Consider the following 21806-nt stretch of genomic DNA (forward strand, 5'->3'; position numbering starts at 1 on the left):
CGAGGATTTTGTTCAGTATCTGTATGACAAAATCACTCAGATTTGGGAAGATTTGGACTCCGACTGGGTAGTCTCAGGGGGAGAGACAGGGGCAGGTCTTGAGAATGTTATCTGGGATGAGTTTGATCCTGTGACCCTTGAGGACGTGGACAGGATTCTGGGTAGACTGAACGCGACCACTTGTTTATTGGACCTGTGTCCTTCCTGGTTAGTACTGGCTTCCCGGGAAGTGACACGAGGCTGGCTCCACGGGATTATAAACGCTTCGCTGAGTGAGGGTGACTTTCCCGCCACCTTGAAAGAGGCGGTGGTGAGGCCTCTCCTCAAGAAGCCTTCCCTGGACCCGGCAATGTTGATAAATTATCGTCCGGTCTCCAACCTTCGCTTTGTTGCGAAGGTTGTTGAGAGTGTGGTCGCACAACAGCTCCCCCAGCACCTGGATGAAACGACGTATCTGGATCCGTTCCAGTCGGGCTTCAGGCCCGGGTACAGCACGGAAACGGCATTGGTCGCGTTGGTTGATGATCTCTGGAGGGCTCGGGACAGGGGGTGCTCCTCTGTCCTGGTCCTGTTAGATCTCTCAGCGGCTTTTGATACCATCGACCATGGTATCATGCTGCACCGGTTGGAAGAGTTGGGGGTGGGAGGCACTGTGTTGCGGTGGTTCTCCTCCTTTCTCTCTGACCGGTCGCAGTCTGTGTTGACAGGGGGACAGAGGTCGACCCCAAGGCCCCTCATATGTGGGGTGCCGCAAGGGTCGGTCCTCTCGCCTCTCCTGTTCAACATTTATGTGAAGCCGCTGGGCGAGATCATCCGGGGTTTCGGGGTGGAGTACCATCAGTACGCTGACAACACCCAGCTGTACATCTCCACCCCGGATCACCCCAACGATGCCCTTGAAGTGATGTCCCGGTGCCTGGAGGCCGTATGGATCTGGATGGGGAGGAACAGGCTCAGGCTCAACCCATCCAAGACTGAGTGGCTGTGGTTTCCGACGTCCCGATATAGTCAGTTGACGCCATCACTGACTATTGGGGGTGAATCATTGGCCCCCACGGAGAGGGCTTGCAACTTGGGCGTCCTCCTGGATTCACGGCTGTCTTTAGAAGAGCACTTGACGGCCGTGACTGGGAGGATTTTTCATCAGGTTCGCCTGATTCGCCAGTTGCGTCCCTTTCTGGATCGGGACTCCTTACGCACGGTCACTCATGCCCTTGTCACCTCCCGCCTGGACTATTGCAACGCTCTCTACATGGGGCTCCCCTTGAGGAGCACCCGGAGGCTCCAACTGGCGCAGAGTGCGGCCGCGCGGGTGGTTATAGGAGCGACATGGTGTTCCCATGTAACACCTCTCCTGCGCAAGCTGCACTGGCTCCCGGTGGTCTTCCGGGTGCGCTTCAAGGTTTTGGTTACCACCTTTAAAGCGCTCCATGGCTTAGGACCCAGGTACTTGCAGGACCACCTACTACCACCAATAGCCTCCCACTGGCCGGTACGCTCCCATAGAGAGGGGCTCCTCCGGGTGCCGTCAGCCAAACAATGCCGACTGGCGGCCCCCAGGGGGAGAGCCTTCTCTGTGGGGGCACCTACTATCTGGAACGAGCTCCCCCCGGAGATACGGAGGATCCCGGATCTGCGCACCTTCCGCCGCGCCTTAAAGACCTTACTATTTCACCAGGCCGGCCTGGCCTAAATTTCCCCCTCTTTTATAAAAGATTTTTAAAATTTTAAATATCTTTTAGTATTTAGATATTCAATTTTAAATTGGTTTTAAAAGTTTGGGGTTTTAAATTTGTCGGGGCCAAAATTATTTAATTTGATTTTATTCTATTTTTAAATTTTGTATTGTATGTGTTTTTATTGTTTGGCTGTGCACCGCCCTGAGTCCTTCGGGAGTAGGGCAGTATAGAAATCTAATAAAATGAAAAATGAAAAAAATGAAATCATCATCATCTTAATATTAAGCCACAAATTTAATTGCTTAGATTTTGGCTTTGCCAGTCATTAAGACCATTACAACCTCAGGTCACCTATGAATCAGGCTACTACCATATGATTTATCCAAGAAACCACGGGTGAAAAAAAAGTGGCTTTGCCAGAATTGTATGTGAACTCAGCAACTGTGAGTTAGTGAAGAGTTCTGAACCTTCTTTAGAAAAATGTCCATCTAAAACAGGGAGAAAGAGCTGCCCTCATTTATCCTCACTGACAATCCTCCGTGGCATTTCGCATAAATCTGTGAGATTTTTTAAAATCCTAGATGCAACTAATATCTCCATGATGTTATGAATTCAATTAATAAGATCCAAACATCTGCATCAGAGGTGGGTTTCAGCAGATTCTAGAGAACCGGTAGTGGAAACTTTGAGTAGTTCGGAGAACCGGTAGTAAAAATTCTGACTGGCTCTGCCCCCATCTATTCTCTGCCTCCCAAGTCCCAGCTGATCGGGAAGAAATGTGGATTTTGCAGTAACCTTCCCCTGGATTTGGGTGGGAATGGAGATTTTATAGTATCCTTCCCCTGGAGTGGGGTGGGAATGGAGATTTTACAGTATCCTTCCCCCTGCTATGCCCGCCGTGCCATACCCACCAAGCGATGTCACGCCCACCAAGCCACACCCACAGAACCGGTAGTAAAATATTTTGAAACCCACCACTGATCTGCATAGTTTTAATGCCCTGTCTTTAACTTTAACATTGGTACCAGCACATACAAGCCTCGTTTACAACACATATTCTTTTTTCTCATCATTGTAAGAAATGTAGGGAGATTTTAGTAAAGATAGTATTAATAGTAATTAGTACTGTGCATTCTTGATTTTCAGGATAAAGAATTTAATTTATACTTCACAGCACAGAACTGGTAAGATGCTTTTCCTGCCTTCTATAAATTTAACTACTGATGTCCTGGATATTTTTAAAACAAACTCTCCCTGGAGTCAACCTGCTGACTATGTAAACATATCCATGTTGCTTTCTTATCATCATTACAGAATTAATTTGCCATCTGTTTCTGTCTTATTGTATTTATTTGACTTTCCAGTGCTGATACTCTCTGGGTGGCTTCCTATCCAAGTAATAGGTCTAGCCTTGCTTAGTTTTTTGAGATCTGCCTGAGATGATTAGGTGCTCTCATCTGTTGGACAGTTTAAAAACATATTTCTAAAAATATGTTTGCTATCGACAGTGTGATCCCAGATTAACACCTTTTCACTGCAGTTTGCTAATAAAAAGGGTTTAGTTTTATTGAATTGTTCCTAAGGTTGAGAAGTATAAGTCTCTGTCAAGATTGCGCTCTACTTCCTGGGTGTAGGTCAGGGGTCAGCAACCTGTGGCTCTGGAGCCACATGTGGCTCTTTCACCCCTCTGCTGCGGCTCCCTGTCACTCAAAATATGTGTCACAACCGCCGGCACGCAGTTTATTGAGCTTTTCAATCCCCAGTAGGCCAACCATGGATAAATCCAAGAAAAGAAAAGTTTCAGAAGAAAACAGAATGTTTAATTCAACTACATATGCTAGTTTTGTGGCCGCTCAAGAAATAGTCAGGCATGGGAAGGGTTTTGTGGCTCCCGGTGTTTTCTTTTCTGTGGGAAACGGGTCCAAATGGCTCTTTGAGTATTTAAGGTTGCAGACCCCTGGTGTAGGTGGAAGGAAGTCTTCTTGCTAATGAACCTAACTTTCTAAACTTAGGATGGGATGGCTTTGAGTTTTCATCCTCTGAGGATGTGGGTATGATCTAGCGAGATAAATATCTTGGTTTCAATTGTTGTGACCAAAATCCAATATCACGCCATTACATCAGGTGAGGGAGTGTAGATTTTTGAGGAGGAATGCTATTGCATTAAGAGTAGATCTGCCTACTTCCACATGATGTGTCACAATGCTGCAGCAGAAAAGTTTGCACAAGAAGAGATCTAAGCAGGGCTGTAGCTTTTTGCAGAGCAGTGTTGAAAATATTCCTGTGTAACTGGGATCTATTTATGGCATAAACTTCCTTCTAACAGAAGTTATGATCCAGGATAAATATTTGTGGGGTCCTTGGTGTTCCCTGAGCCTGCTTGTTTTCTTGCGGATGTTTCATTGTCCAAATGCACTAATGATGTTACCTAGCTTGGGTAATGAAACATCTGCAAGAAAACGAGCAGGCTCACAGAGCACCAAAGACCGCTCATTTCAACCCTGAGCTACAAATATTCTCCTTCATTGATAAATATTTGTGTTCCAGCACATCAGACTTAGATGTACGCTTAGGGTTTGATCTTTGTCCAGAAGAAGAGGCTTTCCTGAAAAGACGGAAGAAAGTGACTGCTGCCGCTTTCAAAAAGATTCTCCAGCTTGAGGATGATCTGCAGGAAGATGAGGTTAAGAATTCAGTTTTTATATCAATGGAAATTCTTCTGTGAGCAGTTTACTAATTGGGAAACAAACAGGTTTATAGTGTTTAATGCTTGTAACTTTCAAGCTTCGTTTCTTTAAATGCACTGAAGTTGTCATATGCAGTTTCACGTCCTTGCTTAACCCATTCTGGGTTATTTTTTCCCCTTCGTGTCTGGGCTATTTATAACAGACCCCTCCCTTATTATTGCCAATGCAGGAGGTGATGTCAGATTCAGGCCTGATTTGTAGCTCCATGTTCAAACCAGAAGGTCAGAAAGTAGGATTTGATGGGTTGAAGGTCCAGAGAATACTTCTGTGTTAATATTCTTACTCTGATTCTACACAACTTCATAATCAGGCTAACTTTATTAGTCTTGTAACAGGAAGAGACACACAGCCCCATTACTTTTCCTCAGGTTCCTGGATGAACTGCATCATTCCGTAGTATGAGACGTTCTAAAACAAGAACATACAGCCTTCATTAGCTCAAGGGCAGCATTAAGCTTTGCCCAACATGTCAATCTAAAAGTGAACAGTGGCAGGATCCCATCAGGGACAAAGGTAGGAATGCAAGAGTTACAGAAGTCATTTTATTCTCCAACCCCCTACATCCCTTCCTCATATTTTTTTTTAAAGTGAAATGTTTGAGCCCAAAACATTTGGGGAAACTGAGGTCACAGCAGGAATCCTGGCAAGCTGTATGATGTCCATAAGCATCATACATTTGGCATTCCTGCTCTACATCTTGACTTTATAGGCTTATTAACATAGCATAAGATGCTCTATCAGCTTCTCCCATTACAGGTAGTCCTCGATTTACAACAGCACTGAAAAAAAAATACTTATGACCGTTTTTCATACTTACAACCATTGCAGCATCCCGGTGGTCACATGATCAAAATTCAGATGCTTGGCAACTAACTTATATTTATGATGGTTGCATTGTCCCAAAGTCATGTGATCCCCTTTTACAGCCTTCTGAAAAGCAAAGCCAATGGGGAAGCCAGGTTCACATAACAAGCATGTTACTAACTTAACAATTGCAATGATTCACTTAACAACCGTGGCAAGATATGTCTTAAAATGGGGCAAAACTCACTTAACAAATGTTTCATTTAGCAACATAAATTTTGGGCTCAATTGTGGTCGTAACTCAAGGACTACCTGTAAATGATTTATTTTCGTCTCTGACTCCCTAGAGCCGTGATGGTGAACCTATGGCATGCATGCCACCGGTTGCATGCGTAGCCATATCAGTGGGCACGCCAGCTCAGCTCTGGTACACATGTGCGCACCAGCCAGTTAATTTTCGGGTGGGGTGGGTGGGGAAGGCCCATTTCTCAACTCCCGGTGGGATAGGAAGTGACTTTTTCGCTGTCCCCAGCCTCCAGAGACTTCACTTCCTGTCCCACCAGGAGTTGGGAAATGGGCTGTTTCAGGCCTTCGGAGAGCCTCCGAGGGAGTGGGAAAAACTGTTTTCACCCTCCCCAGATGCATAGAGAGGATCTGGAGCCAGGTGAGAAAGAAAAACGGGGCTTCCCCCCCCCCCAAGCCCTCCGGAAGCAGGAAACAGCCTGTTTCCCTACTTCTGGTGGGCCCAGAAGGCCCAAAAATCAGTTGGCCGGCACGCGCATGAGTACCAGAGCTGAGCTGGCATGCCCACTGATATGGCTATGCGTGCCACCTGTGGCACGTGTTCCATAGGTTCGCCATCACTGCCCTACAGAATCTTCTTTTGAAAAAGGGTTCTGCCAGGTTCTCTAAGTACGCCAGGTCCCTGAGCATGTTTCATAGGAATATCTATTTAAAGTGTTGCGATTGAAAAGTTTAAGTATCTCACAGTGATTATATATTACCTATTTTGATGAACAATTGTGTTTTCCCTGTGTTCAGGTGCCAGTGGTGGCAATCATGACAACAGGCGGTGGGATCAGAGCAGTTACGGCGATGTATGCTCACCTACTGACATTGCAGAAATTAGGTGCTTTGGACTGTGTGTCCTATCTCACTGGATTGTCTGGCACAACATGGTAAGCTTCATGTAATCCAGTGAGATGTTCCTGAAACAATAAGATGAAGTTTTATTAATCTTCTTCACTGGAGGTTTTTAAGAAGAGATTGGACAGAATGAGTCTCCTGCATGAGCAGAAGATTGGCTTAGAAAGCCTCCAAGGTCCCTTCCAATTCTGTTATTCTGTATTCTGCAAGTAATAATGAGATGTTTGGTATAAGAGACGTTGTGGTAGAATTTATTCATTGATACAATGGATATGAAACACTCTACAGCATAGTTAAAATCAGGAGACACAAATCCACTGCATATTACTGTAGAATCGGTATCATTTCCAAGGAAGGTCACAAGAAAGTAAGGTCAGGTTACATACCAGGAGAAATGCCAGGCCCACATGTGGAAACAAGTAGGCATGTGAAATTAATATTTCTCCTTCATTGGAGGACTTTAAACTGACAAATATTCAAAGTAGGCTAAATTGAGCGAAGTGCCTGCTGTCAAAGAGGCTGTAGAACAGTGTTTCTCAAACAGTGATCTGCAGACGCTTTCATGGGGTGCACAAAGTCAAATATTTACACATTTCTCAACTTTAATTTTTAATACCATAAATTTCACCTCTATAAACCAAAGCTCCTTTTAAAAGTGTAAAGGGTTCCTGAGTCCAAAACATCTGACAAAACTGTGCAGGAGGGTGGATCAAATGGCCTCTGAGATCCCTTCCAGTCCTCTGAATGTGATTCATAGGTTTATGTTTTGCTGCTTTTCAGTTCCTAAATGTGCCCATGTTAATTTCCAGGACAATGTCACGCTTGTATCAGGATCCCAACTGGTCCCAAAATGATTTAGAAAAGCCACTCAGGAGTGTGCAAAACCATGTGACAAAAAACAAGTTTCTGGCCAGTTTTGCCCCAGAAAAGCTGAAGTACTATGCAAAGGAACTGTGGCAACGTTATCAAGAAGGGTACAGTGTATCTTTTACAGATTTATGGGGATTGATCATTGAAGCTATGCTACACAGTGAGGTATTTTACTATTTTTTTTTTCATTTTTGTTTTTTTTAAATGAATGCCTGGTTCATGTTAAATTTGATTAATCAGTGGTTTGACCAACAGATTTATTATATTTATATTGTTGATTATAGCAATAGCACTTAGACTTATATACTTTACAGCCTTCTCTAAGCAATTTTATTTATTGTCAACCTTCAGTCTCAAAAGACTGTGGTATCTTGCTCTGGAAAGAGGTCCTAAAACAGCATCTAGTGTGACTAAAAAGGCCAGTTCGAGAGTGGCAATCCCTTCCACACTGAGGGCAGATACATTCTGTCCCTTGCCCAGCTCCCAGATTTCGCTGGTTCCAGGACTGCCTCTTTGCCTCAGCCTGCCAAACAAGTGTCTCTTCGAATTGGAGAAGGCCATGCTGCGTCTTTAGCCTCCAAGCTGAATAATCGGAGGTCAAGGTTTCCCAGTTGTTAATGTCCATTCCCAGGGCCTTTAGGTCCCTCTTGCAGATATCCTTATATCGCAGCTGTGGTCTCCCTCTGAGGCACTTTCCCTGCACTAATTCACCATACAGGAGATCTTTCAGAATCTGACCATCAGCCATTCTCACGACATGCCCAAGCCAGAGTAGATGTCGCTGTTTCAATAGTGTATACATGCTAGAAATTCCAGCACGTTCCAAGACTGCGCTATTTGGAACTTTGTCCTGCCAGGTGATGCCAAGAATACGTCAGAGACAGCGCATATGAAAGGTGTTCATATGTAAGCAATTTACACTGTAAGCAATTTACAGTGTAAGCATATTGCCCCCAACAGTATGGGTCCTCATTTTACAGACCTCAGAAGGATGGAAGGCTGAGTCAACCTTGAGCCAGTCAGGATTGAACTCCAGATTGTAAGCCAAGTTAGCCTGCAATACTGCATTCTAACCACTGCGCCACCAGGGCTCTATTATGTAGAACCTCTTTATGTGGAATAAACATTAACAGGGCTACAAATCTGCTGTGATTACTTCTGCCAAATAATAAGTTTCAAGCTTCTAAAAAAATGAATGTTAATAATATAAGCACAGTTCCAGTTCAGAAAGCTTACTATATCCTTAAATCTTATTCACTTTGAATTACATGTCTGCATTTCAGTATATTTAGTCCAATTTTTGCATGAACAAATTAATAGAAAATTATTTTAAATATTCTAGCATACTGTGAAATGTTTGGTGGGCTTCAGTTCAAAGAAGCACCTCAATAAGGTTTCAAATGCTAAGTGAGATTTTTTGTCTTTTGCGGCTACAATAACTATGTTCTTGTTTCTTTCACAAACAAGGAAAACCCTCACAAACTTTCAGATCAGCAGCAGGCCCTAACTGATGGACAGAATCCTCTACCTATATATCTTTGCCTCAATGTGAAAGAGAAACTAAGTAATCGAGGGTTCAGAGGTAATTGTAACTTGCACTTACATTTGGAGATATACATAACCAAAAGCTGCAAATATCTGATTCAGAAATAATTAGGCCTTAGGCCAGTCACATTCTCTCAATCCTAGGAAGGAGGCAATGGCAAACCACTTCTGAAGAAACCTTGTCAAGAAAACTGCAGGGCCTTGTCAAGACTGACTCAAAGGCACCAAAGATAGATAGATAGATAGATAGATAGATAGATAGATAGATAGATAGATAGATAGATAGATAGATAGATAGATAGATAATTAAATAAATAAATAGTCACATAAGACTCAATAAATTTAAAAGCAGGTTTACAGATTTTAAAAAGAAGCCTAGATTAGTTGGTTGAAGCAGTTTGGATGATGTAAAAGTCCTCCACTATAAGAAAAAAAAAAGTTCCACTTATAAAGACATCCCCTATATAAGGTGCTTTAAAAAGTTCAGTGGGCATTGGTCAACCTACTGATGGTATTGCTTCTCTAAATCAAATATTCCAGGAATGGCTATGGTGTATTTGGATACTAAGGATCTAGAATACTTGACTTGCTTCAGTTTGTTTCAACAGGAAGGTATAGAATTAAACCACAAAGCTTTTTTTTTTCCAGGATCTCCACTTCCCAGCCAATGCAAACTTCTCCAGCCCTGATCAACATATTCTAGCAAAGTTTGAAAATTTGGAATTGTCTACTACTTTACTCCTTACCAATATTTAGGGTTGCTTCTCTCCAGTTCTCTGATGTACGACATGTGTTAAAGATAACTACTATTAAATGTATACATTGAATACAGTCATAGAATTATATCATGATGGGCAGATACTTAAACCTATTAAATAAATAATTAAGAACATAATATAAAATGTTATGAATAATATTTTTGGGATATTATGCTCTTATTCTCCGTTTTTAGAATGGTTGGAATTCACACCATATGAAGTTGGATTCCAAAAATATGGTGCCTACATTCGTGCTGAACACTTTGGTAGCGAATTCTTCATGGGTCGTTTGATGAAGAAAATCCCAGAATCACGTATCTGCTTTTTAGAAGGTATCTGAATTGTTAATTAAAATGTAGTCTCACACTGAAATTTACCAAATGCAGTGGTACCCCTGGTTCTGGAAGACACGATGAGTACCAAAATTGATGAGTACCAAATTTTTCCCGTAAGAAATAAGATACAGTAAATAAATTGAATGTGTTCCCAAACCAAAGACAATGCACATTTTTAAGGTAATGTGTAAAAAAATAGGGTTGCATATCATTATTTTACATGAGAAGTAAATCTAAAAATTAATAAATACTTAGATTAAATAAAATAAAAATTTTACTTTACCTGTACCGATGAGAAGGGAGCGCAGCACATGCGCAGGTGGCACCAAGTGCTGAAAAGGGAGCACTTCTTGCATGTTCATCAGGGCTGCGACCAGGAAAAGGAGCTGTCCAGAGGGCATACACACTGGCCAGCAGGTTTTCCTGTTACTGCCGTGCATGCGCACATGCCAATCAGCTGGTCGGCGCGCATGCTGACGCAGGAAAATGGAAGACCAGCTCTTCCAGTTTCCGGCACTGCCGCACGCACAAAGGCCAGCTGATTGTCACGTGCACATGTGTACCAGAAACCTGGAAGAGGAATGGGCGACGCCACATGTGCCAGGCGACATGGCTCCACATGCCACTTCGGGCACGCATGCCATAGGTTTGCCATCACGGCACTATGCAGTATTCTAGGGCGTAAAATCCTGCCTGAGGCACAGATCAGTTCACAGCTGGAGTGTGACCCACAACATTCTGGGTTAATCCTTAAAATAACATGGCAGTGTACGTAACCGTGGCCAAATGATTCACTAATATAAAATATAACAATCATATTATGAAACAATGACGTAGAAAAGAAAAAGAATCATTTCATCACAATTGTTTTTAAGATCACACAAAAACACTCCTGTCTTGCCTCTTGCAGGAATCTGGAGTAGTGTGTTTTCTGTGAACATTATGGATGGCTGGTTCCTGGCTACCAATTCAGAAGATTTTTGGCAGATCTGGACACGAGACAGAATAACTGAAATTGGTAAGTTGCTTTTATATCTTCTTCTGCTGTGTTTGATAATATGGACTGAAGCTATATCCTTCCTGTATTTTTATCTGATAAATATTTTATAATTTAAGATACTGGTACAAAATACCCAGAATTAATAATAATAATTATAAAAAAGCCATTTTCATTCTGGTATCAGGACTGAAACTGCCTTGACTTCTGGCGAGTAAACAGAAAAAGCAAGGTTTGACCCAGTCTTGCTGGCCTTTTGATAGGCTTTCAAAACCACCAATCAGGTTATGTCCTGTCATGCTGTGTTCCTATTCTCATATAGTAACAGTGCCCGTTCTCTACACTCCCTTTGTATAAAATACATCACAAGGGCTGTAGGAAAATAAATGTTTATTTGAAGAAGGTCCCCACTTCAGTCCCCGAAGCCTTCAGTGCAATTGAAAAAATGTAAGAGTAGTTATCAGTAGCTGCCAAAAATAACATTAGGTGGTCCAGCATTTTCAGTATGTGTCACTTAGTGTCATTTAAATAAAATGGGCAATGTAGAAATTTAATAAATAAATGCAGTTGTTTTCTATGGGTTTCATGTTGGGGGTGGCTGTTAGATTAATATCAGAATACCATCTCCCCTCATTCATCCTATTCCCTCTCTCTCCATCTTTTAACTATTGTATTTTTATATACTTTTGTAGCATTTTATTTATATAGTTTTATTTTTTAGTATTGTAAACCACCCAGAGTTACCCTGTGGTAAGATGGGTGGCCAATAAATTGAATAAATAAATAAATACATTTCATACCTACAGATCAGACAGGTTTTTAGTTTCATAGAAACGGTTCAATGAATCCTGTACTTGCAACACATAACTTTGGTGATGCAGGTGATATAGGAAAAAACTTTTTTTCCATACAAATATCATAGCTCATCAAGATCCCATTGCTGAAAGCAAAATGCTAAATTATACCTGTACAGTAATCTGCTTTTTAAAAAAGTAAAATGGGTGTGTCAGAGCTCCTTTAGAGCAATGAAACCCTTGTGTAAATTATTTTTGATTATTTAAAATTTGGCTAGATAAGAGAGAAAAGTGAACTAGTACAAAGTCCAGATGAAATGAGAAAAAGTCAGTCAGTCATCACTAGACTATGATGTTTTTCTGTGTCATATGTGTGTGTGGCTATATGCATAATGGTTATCTTTTCAGTGCTGAATGCAATAGATAACTTCATTTTAATGTAAGCTGACTAATGTACATTTAAAGTGATAATAAAGATTCTATTCTACTCTACTCTACTCTATTCTACTCTATTTTATTCTATTCACATTTCAAGTGTCCCATACCAAAAGGTTATTATAGGTATGGCTGTGAAAAAAACCCTGCATGCATTTAATGTATATTATTTTGTCTGCAGAAGAGCTTATGTGCTGTCCAAAAGCATATAAACTACCTGTTCGAGTCCAATGTCCTCCAGGAAGCCTTGCCAGCGTTTTGCAAGATGTTATTATGTGGCGACCTGCTGTGTCATTGGTCCCCAATTTTCTGAGAGGTTGCCCAATGCACGACAAATATTTAGAGAGTGGATTTGCAAACTGGAAAGGTATAGTTTCCTTTTAATTAAAGATCCTTTTGGAGAGCTTGTACTCCAGTGATACTCTTAGTATGTACTGGAGACTTTGCTGTTTGTTTACAAAAGCTAGATTGATAGATGAAATAGATTCTTTTATCAAATTACTGAAAGACAGATATTTGGAAAAGAGAAGCCTAGTTGTCCACTGCATAGAAGAAAAGTTACATTATTGTCCCTCCTGAGCTGTAGTTACATGATTGTGTCTAGTTTTTAAATTCTTCTTAGGCCTGTTTTTAACCATAAATATATTTCATTTAGATTGTGATCTTGACAGTTTTCCTAACCAGCTAACTGGAGCTGAAGAGCATCTGTATCTGGTGGATAATGCATTTGCCCTTGATACCAGCTATCCCCCACTTATGAGGCCGGAGAGAAAAGTGGACGTCTTCATACATTTAAATTATAGCTCAGGTTCACAATTACGGGTGAGAAACATGACACTCCACTATAAGCAATTGTGCTTATAAATCCTGTTGTTTTCTGATGCGAAGAGGAAGTTGACTATCTGAACTCAGTTTTCTCCTCAGCAGGAATCTTATTCTTACAGCTGCTTCCTCTTCTGCCACATGACATTTCTCACACGAAAGTGAGAAATTGATTTTTTTAAAAAATTTCAGCACTGTTGACAGATGCACTGTCAATTGGGCCAATTAACTTACTGAAACCTTTATTTGCCACCTTTAATAAATAAGAAATTTTGTCTTGCTGATCTTATGGAATCACAGTTTAAGCTATCTTAGTTTCTTGACTTCTAGTGCCCCCTTTTGTCCTCTGGTTTACACAACACACAAAAAAGATTCTGGGATAAAAGAAAGGGCCAACCAACAAAGTTGCTATTCAAAGGATGCTAACTGGCCCAGAAAATGACTGAATGTTAAATCAGGGCATCTTTCCCCCCAGTTATTATGTTCTCCATGTTACATGAGGAACCACCTACCTCCCATATTATCTGCCCAGCTCATTTAATTTGACAGGGATGATGTGCCTTGCATTCCTTTGACTAAACAGTGCCATCAATCAGAACCCCAAGAGCACACCTCTATTCAGTGGTGGGATTCAAATAATTTAACAACCGGTTCTCTGCCCTAATGATTTCTTCCAACAACTAGTTCACCAAACTGCTCAGAAAGTTAACAACCGGTTCTCCCGAAGTGGTGCAAACTGGCTGAATCCCACCACTGCCTCTATTGCAAGGCCTGCCCTCTTAAATGAGCGTCTCCCTGAGATCTGCTTTGCTTCCAAACTACTGGTAGTTTAGAGCGCTTTGAATAAAGACTGAGAAATGGGTATAAAATTCAATCACATTTCAATCTACCCAGTATGCAGACGTACACAATACACCTCAATTCTAAGGCCAATTCGCATTGTACATATTGTGCTGACAGCTGCCATCTAAAAGACCGGGATCAGGACCTAAAATCAGTAGGGTCTTGTCTTGTCTACATTTTAAAGGAAAACCCCTAATTCAGAGAGACATTATTGGAATGCACAAAGCAAAATATTCAATCTAGTGGGTCTTTTTCCCATTTGGGGGACAGGATTAAGGAGCAAAATGGGTTTTGTGGAGAACCCATTTCTCTTCATTAAAAAGAAACAATCAGCATTTTTTTGTGTTCTTTCATATCTTGTTTGTTCATTTATAAACCTTTAGAGATTGCAGAATTGAGATACTAAGCCAACTGTAGCTCATAAGAACCCTTGTGAGACAGCTATGATAAGGTTTTAATACTTTTTATTTAAAAAAATAAAGTACTTATAAAAGCTTGTTTGACTGTTTCCTCCCTCCCCCAATCTATACAGCCTCTGCAAATGGCCTCAAATTATTTCTCAGAACAAGGAATTCCTTTTCCCAGAATTATCCCACAGGAACAAGATGACAAAGATGTAAAGGAATGCTATTTGCTAGATCAAGAAGGTCCAAATATTCCATTAGTTCTTCTTTATCCCCTGGTTTGTAATACCTTCCAAACTTATAAAGAACCTGGTAAGTGTGTGTGAATGTTTTTTTTTTTACTTTGCCCCACTCCCTTTAATTATGTCTAGTGTTGTGTTTGAACCAAATGTGAGATCCAGGAATCATGGAATACAAAAGAGAAAAAGAATTTGGTCTGAGGTTTAAAGGGACCAGTTGATTTGCAAACTGTGAAAAGTGGGGATACAAAAAAATGTGCTTTCCCTTTCTCTCCAATAAAATGTTTTGTAGCTAGGGGAGACCCTCAAAAGTTCTATTTTCTTTTTTAACTTTAATATTTAATGTGATAGAATAAAAAACAAGGCAACTAGTTATTACCACTGTTTTAAATAATTAAATTGGATGCAATGTATTTTTTCTGCTAGTTATGTCCAATTTTTTGATTTAGCCTTGTCCATGTTTGTGGTGTAAGATCTGGTAAAGAATATGTTGAAAACAGTGATGGTAACCAATAGGTTTCTTATACATTAGTACAGGAAGTAGAGGATTCGAAGACGACTTCAGAAGACAAGTAAATTATCTATGTTGTTTTCTCAGTTCTCAAGGACCAATCTGAAGTGTCCTGAGTCTCTTGTTCACCTGCAAAGTAATTATTTCTTTCCAAGATTGAAATATAGAGACAGCAGTTTTAAATCCATCTCAGTGATGGTATTCTCACAAATTAGCCTTGAGCAAATTTATCTGATATGCATTTTAGTGGTCTCTCAAATGAAAAATTGCTAAAACTTTCTTCATTAGAATGAATCCGTAAATCTTTCTTTTTCCCTCACTAAGAAAATATTTTTTCCTGCTAGATTAGTTTGCCATGCTCATATATATCTGCAGTCAAAGTGCAGCAATTTGTGTATCTAATGCAGTTTAAATCAGGGAGAAACATATGCTAAAATAAATTGACTAATCTCCAATATTTTCTGCATCCGACCAATCTGGATTGTTTTTTTTTTTCCCTTTTTATTTTGCAAAATCATAGGTGTGAAGCGTAGTCCTGAAGAGATGAATGATGGTGATATTGATGTGACTAGTACCTGTGGCCCTTATAACATCAATGCTTTGCAATATTCAGAAGAGGATTTTGAGAAACTGGTAAAACTGAGCCAGTACAACATCCAAAATAACAAAAGTACTTTGATTGATGCTTTACGGTTAGCCGTGGAACGGAAAAAACAGTATAAGAAGAGCCTTCATATACTGAGTTCTAAAACTTTTGGGGGAGAGGGCACCTCAGTTTTTCCTGCACCACAAAAGAAAGCATTTCATTCCAGAAGGAAAGTAAGATAAAATAATAATAAAAAAATTTAAGATCCTGGCCATGAAGGAAAAAAAATGCTGCTTTTATGAAAATAAATACATTGTAAAACCTGAAATGCTGTTTTAATGAATTCTAGTTGTCTTTTGGCAACAGAGGCGGAATAAAACATGGATACAGAACTTTCTACACTGATAAATTTGGAAGATCCTCTAAACAACCACAAAAAATGCCCTGTGAAAAATGTTGTTTTTACCTTGTAATGTTGATGTTTATAGGTTTTATCCAAAAAACGGTTTTCTCTCTGAAACACTTCCATTTCTAATGTGATATGTATTTTTTTCTTTGTTTCTGTAACAAAGAAAGGTATGAAGAATATATGAGAATGTCTTTCCTAAAAGTTATTTTGGTCTGGTGCCATATGAGTGATGAGAAACAATTTTTAAGAATCTAGAACCAGTTTCTGATAAATAAATAATGATGTCAGTTTAAAAGCATGCATATGGCAGGAGGCAACTGCAAACATGCTACTGGTTGGAATTATTTTCATGTTGCAATGTTACAATTTGGGCACTGTCCTTCCCTGCCAGCACACAAGCAACCAAAACTATCAAACATCAACCAATCATAAAGAGGGAGAGATATTTGCATATCATCCATGACTAGAGTAGAGTCATACTACATGCATTAAGTCAGGATTTGTTTATTCATGGTCAGATGAATAAATTATTCATAAACCTTACAAATCACAAAAACTATGTTCACATACTCCACTAAACCAATATAACACACACACACACACACACACACTCAGGGCCTAGGAATATGTGTTTCCTCACTAAAGAGAGATAAGCTAAATATCCATAGAAGTCACTTTTCCCAATATTAATAAAAAATAAAATTTAAAAAATGAAGTGCAAAGTTTCCTTTGTAAAACAATCCAGCATTGACATTTATGCAGAATTCATAGCCCGAATATTAACATTTTCAAAAGATTCTATCAAACCATAGTAGAATACTCCCTCATTGCAGAATTAACAAATGTAAGTGTAAACCTTGCAGGTAGGCACAGTGTAATAGTTTTCAGAAAAAACATATCAAAGCAAGAAAAACAAAGTTCTACAAGAAGCGTCTGTTCTAATCTCTGTTGACAAATTTTAAAAAGCTAAACACAAGACAGATTTTCACTTCCAATGGCTTGTATTATCTCTAATTTTGACTAGCTTGTAATATCTTTAATTATAGGATTAATCTACCCTGCAACATTTTTCTTTCTTTTTTCTATTCTGGTTTCAGTAGTGCTGTCTTCTTTTTCTCTGTTGCTTAGCTAATTTCAGCAACTATCAAAATAATGGAAATGAACTGTACACAGTTCATAAGAGGGAAACACTTTATGAAACTAAAAGCAATTTTGGTGTGTTTCTGCTGCCAGTGGTGGGTGGAACATAAAACCTTCCCCTTCTCTTCACGGGGACTTCCTGGTTCTGATCAGAGAAGGAACTGAAAAGTGCTTTGCTTCTGGTGATTATAGAGTGATTTGTCCTTCCTTCACTGGAAGAAAATAGAAGTCATCTTACTTCCTTTTATGACTTGGGGAGGATGATTGTGTAAATCTTACGAGCAGCTCTTCTCTTTCCAAAATTTCCATGGGGAAGATAATTATGATAGGCTGTTACCATTTAGGCTGAACCCATTAACACTCCCTAATTTAGTCTTTCAACCGAGGGTGGTTCTCTTCAGCTGAGCACTAAGAAAAATGGAAGGAGCTTTGGATCTTCTCACCTAATGCAGCAATACAGACGGTACTAAATGTTAAACCAAAAAGTGTGCAAGCTCTGAAATTTTGCATATGGGGAGGATTGTAATGAGAATTTTCCTCCTAAAAACAATTAAGCCAAACTTCTAAAGAGAAAAAGTTTGTTGCAAAAAGGAATTGTGAGTGGATTGTTCTGAGATACTGGGAACAAAGTACATTGAGCATAAGCTTCTTCAGAACGTCCTTCCAGGGAGGAAGGGAAGAGTTTTTGGTGCTTCCTGACAGCTTTGCACAAGTAAATTCAATGGGGAAGCTGGCAGGAAATCGGAAGTTGCTCCTGCTCCCATAGCATTTTTGCCTACCCATGCTGATTCTGTTCTCCATTTAGTAAGGAGTATCTCTGATATGATGACCCAATGGATAATGGGTTGTCTAGTATATCTGAACTAGCATTTATATTACTCATTTGACCAGATATGTACTTGGGCTTTGGTTTACCTTGAAATGTGTTTGAATATTAGTTGAATTGAATATTTACTTAGCCCTTTCTGGCCCATTAGGTTTTCCAATATTAATATGAGACCCAACTGTTATCTCTGTCAGGCTTTTTTTATCTACTTTGGAATTTCAGAGTCTACCTTCAAGCTATAAAGTATGGTTGCTACCACGTTTCAAATACCTCTAAGGAGAATGGCTGTGTCAAGTTGAGTTCTTGGCAAAGTTTCAAGCACCAATATTGCTTAGTATGCCACTTGTTTAGGACCTAGTAAGCCTTGCTATCTTGTAGTAGCAGTAGTAACTATGGTTGATAAAGTTGCTCTATCATTTAGTTAATCATTTTTGCTCCTCCTACTAGTTCCTCACACACAAAAACTCTCAGCCAGCTCTTTTTACAGTATCTATGACTTATCCTAGGCACATCCTTGAAAGGGCCAGAGTATAATTAAACCAGACTGCTCCAGATGCAATTGCATCCCTCCAAAATTTGGACATAGCCAAATGGTCAACTAAAAATATCAATGTGGATGCCTGTGTGGTAAGACTGGGCTACCGAATCTGCTCCGTGAGAGCCAACATCATTCCTGGAAGATCCAAAATGGTTTTGCTAATCAAGGCTCATTTGTGGGAAAGGTTTTGTGCCTTGGCAAAGCTGCTTGGTTCTAATGTTTATTGGGTGGGTGATGGGAAATTAGGTAGGGCTTATCAGGCCACTGTAACGCTGATTTTTTGGAGCAAAGAGGACCATTTGGGTTGATAGCAGCTGTGCTCGTCAGGCATTTTCAGCCAAGCCTTTTAGAAAAAAAAATAAAATGCAGAGATGCTGTTTGAACTGACATCAGCCATATTCTTTTCTCTCGGTCTAAATAAACCACTTACATATTACATGCTTTAATAAAATACTGGATTTGAAAAGGCATCCATTTATCATAGGACATGAATAGCAAGAGACTGTCCACCTTCGGTTTGGACATTTTTAGGCAAACTCTGTTTGCTTCCTTCTTTTGTTCTGAACTTTTGTCCTCCCAGATTTAGATAGTAGAGAAAGAAGCCCAGCCTCTTTTGGGAGCCTTTTGCTGAATCAAGCAACATATATTTCCAGCATATGGATGTAGCCACCAAATTAAGTCTAGTAAATAAGTACATACGCAAGGCGCTCTACATGGGGCTGCCCTTGAAGAGCATCCAGAAGCTCCAGTTGGTGCAAAATGCAGCGGCCCGCATGGTTTTGTGCAGACCCCAGTGTGCACATGTATCACCTCTCCTGTGGGAGCTGCATTGGCTGACAATTTGTTTCAGGGTGCAATTCAAGGTGCTGGTTGCCACCTTTAAAGCCCTTCATGGCTTGGGACCAGGTTATCTGAGGGACCGTCTCTTGCCAGTCACATCTACCCGGCCCATCAGAGCAGAAAGGCAGGACTGTTGCAGGTCCCATCCCCTAGGGAGATACACCTGGTGGGACCCAAAACAAGGGCCTTCCCGTGGTGGCTTCCTCTCTCTGGAACATCATTCCCCCAGAGATTAGAATGGCCCCAACTCTAACTCTCTTCCGGAAGGCACTGAAGACCTGGTTTTGCCAGCGGGCCTGGAGAACCCAGAGTGGGATGGAGCCCATTAAATGGCTCATATGATCTGCTGTCACGGGGCGGGGGTGGGTGGGGCATGGGGGGTGATTTTATTATATTAATTTGTTGATCTTTTTTATTAGTTTTGTTTTAAATGAGGTTTTATATTCTGTAAGACGCCTTGAATAGCCGTGTCCGAATAGGCAGCAATATAAATTCAATAAATAAATAAATAAATAAAAATAAATGTGATCCTATCACTGAATAGTAATAGCACTAGCTAGTTTCCATTTATTTTGCCAGTGTATAAAAAATGATACATGGGAAAAATTTTAAGGAAATAAATTCTTCCTATTTCGGCCTCTCTGCATAGATCCATTTATTAAATGTTTTAGGAAATATAATTTCACTGGTAAAAAAAAAAAGTAAGTGGTTGTCTCTCTTCCCTTTCATCTCAGCAAAGATGATTATATGTTAACAAGGAGAGGAGAATAATGAATGGAAGTATGTAGACTGAGGTGGAGGCCCAACCCAAAGTATTGGAACCTAAAGGTTACACATTCCTAATGAATAGGTAGAAAACGCCACTGGCACAGCCCTCAGCCTTTAAATTGGAAAGGTTTCATTTTCTGTAATTTTCATAAGGTGTGTTGCTTTTAGTAGTAATGAGCACTAACACGCTAACATTCATAACCATAGCTCATATTCCCTTTATAAAAATGAAGAGGAAATAAGGAAGCATTTTGTTTCCTTATATAGTATAGTAATAGTATTTTCTATTGTATTTCCTTGTGGAACAGTCTCTAGATATTCTAAACTAATGGGTTTAGAAGGGGCATAAAAAACTCTAGATTGTAAGCATACTATACAAATTATTGTAATGTCCTTAATATAATTATTTTAAACTCTTCAGAAGTGATGTTAAATATATGTAGCAAATTACCTAATATTGGGATCTAAACTGCCATGCTACACGGATCAAATTAAGTTGTGTTTACAGTATCTACTTTACCCATGAGTATAGATCAGAGGTGTCAAAACTCACAGCCCAAGGGCCGGATGCATCACGCATTGGCCATGCCCACCCCTGGTTTAGCAAAAGGGAAAAAAGTCATGATACGTCACATAATGACGTAATGACGTGATGTCGTGACCCGTGGTATAGATTAACCAGTGATATATTCACCTATAAACTAACTACAGGCCCAGTGTCACACAAAAAAGTGACAAAAATATACATTAAAGTTAACAAAAATTAAAGTTACAAATAAGTCTGTGAATTACAGAAACATAGGCATGCACACAGAATTGACAAGAGACATGAATAATAGTTTAATAATTATTGAAGCCACAGTAAAATTCAAAATCAGATCCACCTTACATGCCATAATTGCCAGTAACTGAAGATTAGCTATTAATCAAAGTGGAGTATTCTAAATTATCTATCCTTGCACCATAATGGAGTTTGGCAAGAAACTCCTTTACTGAGCCTAATAATAATAATAATAACAACAACAACAACAACAACAACAATAATAATAATAATAATAATAATAATAATAGTTGGATTATTTAGGATGACAGGAAGTACTTTTTATGCCATTTTAGTTCAGTTCAGCTCTGGTTTCCCCCTTGATTCTTGATAACTTCACAAGACTCCGGGGAGACCTTGAAAGGTGACATTATTCGTCAACTAATTCCCACTTGGATTGATGGCAATCTTGATACCCTTCAAGAGGTTGGTTTGCTCCGCCCTTTCTCAGACCGACACTCCCCAAGACTTTCAGACAGCTGGGCTCCAAAAGAGTACCTGAGATTCCTTTCCTCCGCTTCTACTGTGACAGGAAGGGCAGGCACTTCCAGAGAACCTCTGGTCGCCCTTTCGCGGGTCACTGAGCAGAAGCAGCAAAGTTACCAATTGACCTTCCCCGCCTCCCGGTATATCCGGATAGTCCGGGGAATGCTAATGTAGCCAATCCTGCTTTTGGGAAGGAGAGCGCACCCTTCTTCCACTTGGATGCCTAATAAATTAAATTTACGGTTTAATTCAATTGACCTAATTTCCTGGTTTCAAGTCCTACCGAACCATAACCTAAATGCCCGGGCTGGCTCCTATCACCTGATAGTTTTATTTTTATTTTATTTATTTCGTCAAGCATGTATTTTATGACAGAACATAATTATAAATACATGAAAAGGATACGAATAAAAGGAAACATTCGGAGAGGGACGGTAAGCACGCTGGTGCGCTTATGCTTTGCT

The 21806-nt window shown here is 40.0% G+C and overlaps 1 protein-coding gene across 1 annotated transcript in view; it reads left to right on the forward strand.

The window, feature by feature from the left end:
• The window catches only part of LOC139307937 (cytosolic phospholipase A2 epsilon-like), a 56128-nt gene extending 40371 nt beyond the window's left edge, over positions 1-15757 (forward strand). The window contains exons 11-21 of the mRNA XM_070931297.1: positions 2826-2863; positions 4227-4362; positions 6272-6408; positions 7186-7411; positions 8714-8828; positions 9744-9881; positions 10795-10902; positions 12292-12477; positions 12766-12932; positions 14308-14491; positions 15450-15757. Coding sequence (XP_070787398.1) covers positions 2826-2863; positions 4227-4362; positions 6272-6408; positions 7186-7411; positions 8714-8828; positions 9744-9881; positions 10795-10902; positions 12292-12477; positions 12766-12932; positions 14308-14491; positions 15450-15757 — 1743 coding nt within the window. The remainder of the gene's footprint in view (positions 1-2825; positions 2864-4226; positions 4363-6271; positions 6409-7185; positions 7412-8713; positions 8829-9743; positions 9882-10794; positions 10903-12291; positions 12478-12765; positions 12933-14307; positions 14492-15449) is intronic.
• Positions 15758-21806: the final 6049 nt, after the last annotated feature.

The sequence above is a fragment of the Pituophis catenifer genome, unplaced genomic scaffold (assembly GCF_029215685.1).
Source record: "Pituophis catenifer annectens isolate HBS135680 unplaced genomic scaffold, rPitCat1.0.hap2 SCAF_1, whole genome shotgun sequence".
Taxonomy (NCBI): Eukaryota; Metazoa; Chordata; class Lepidosauria; order Squamata; family Colubridae; genus Pituophis; species Pituophis catenifer.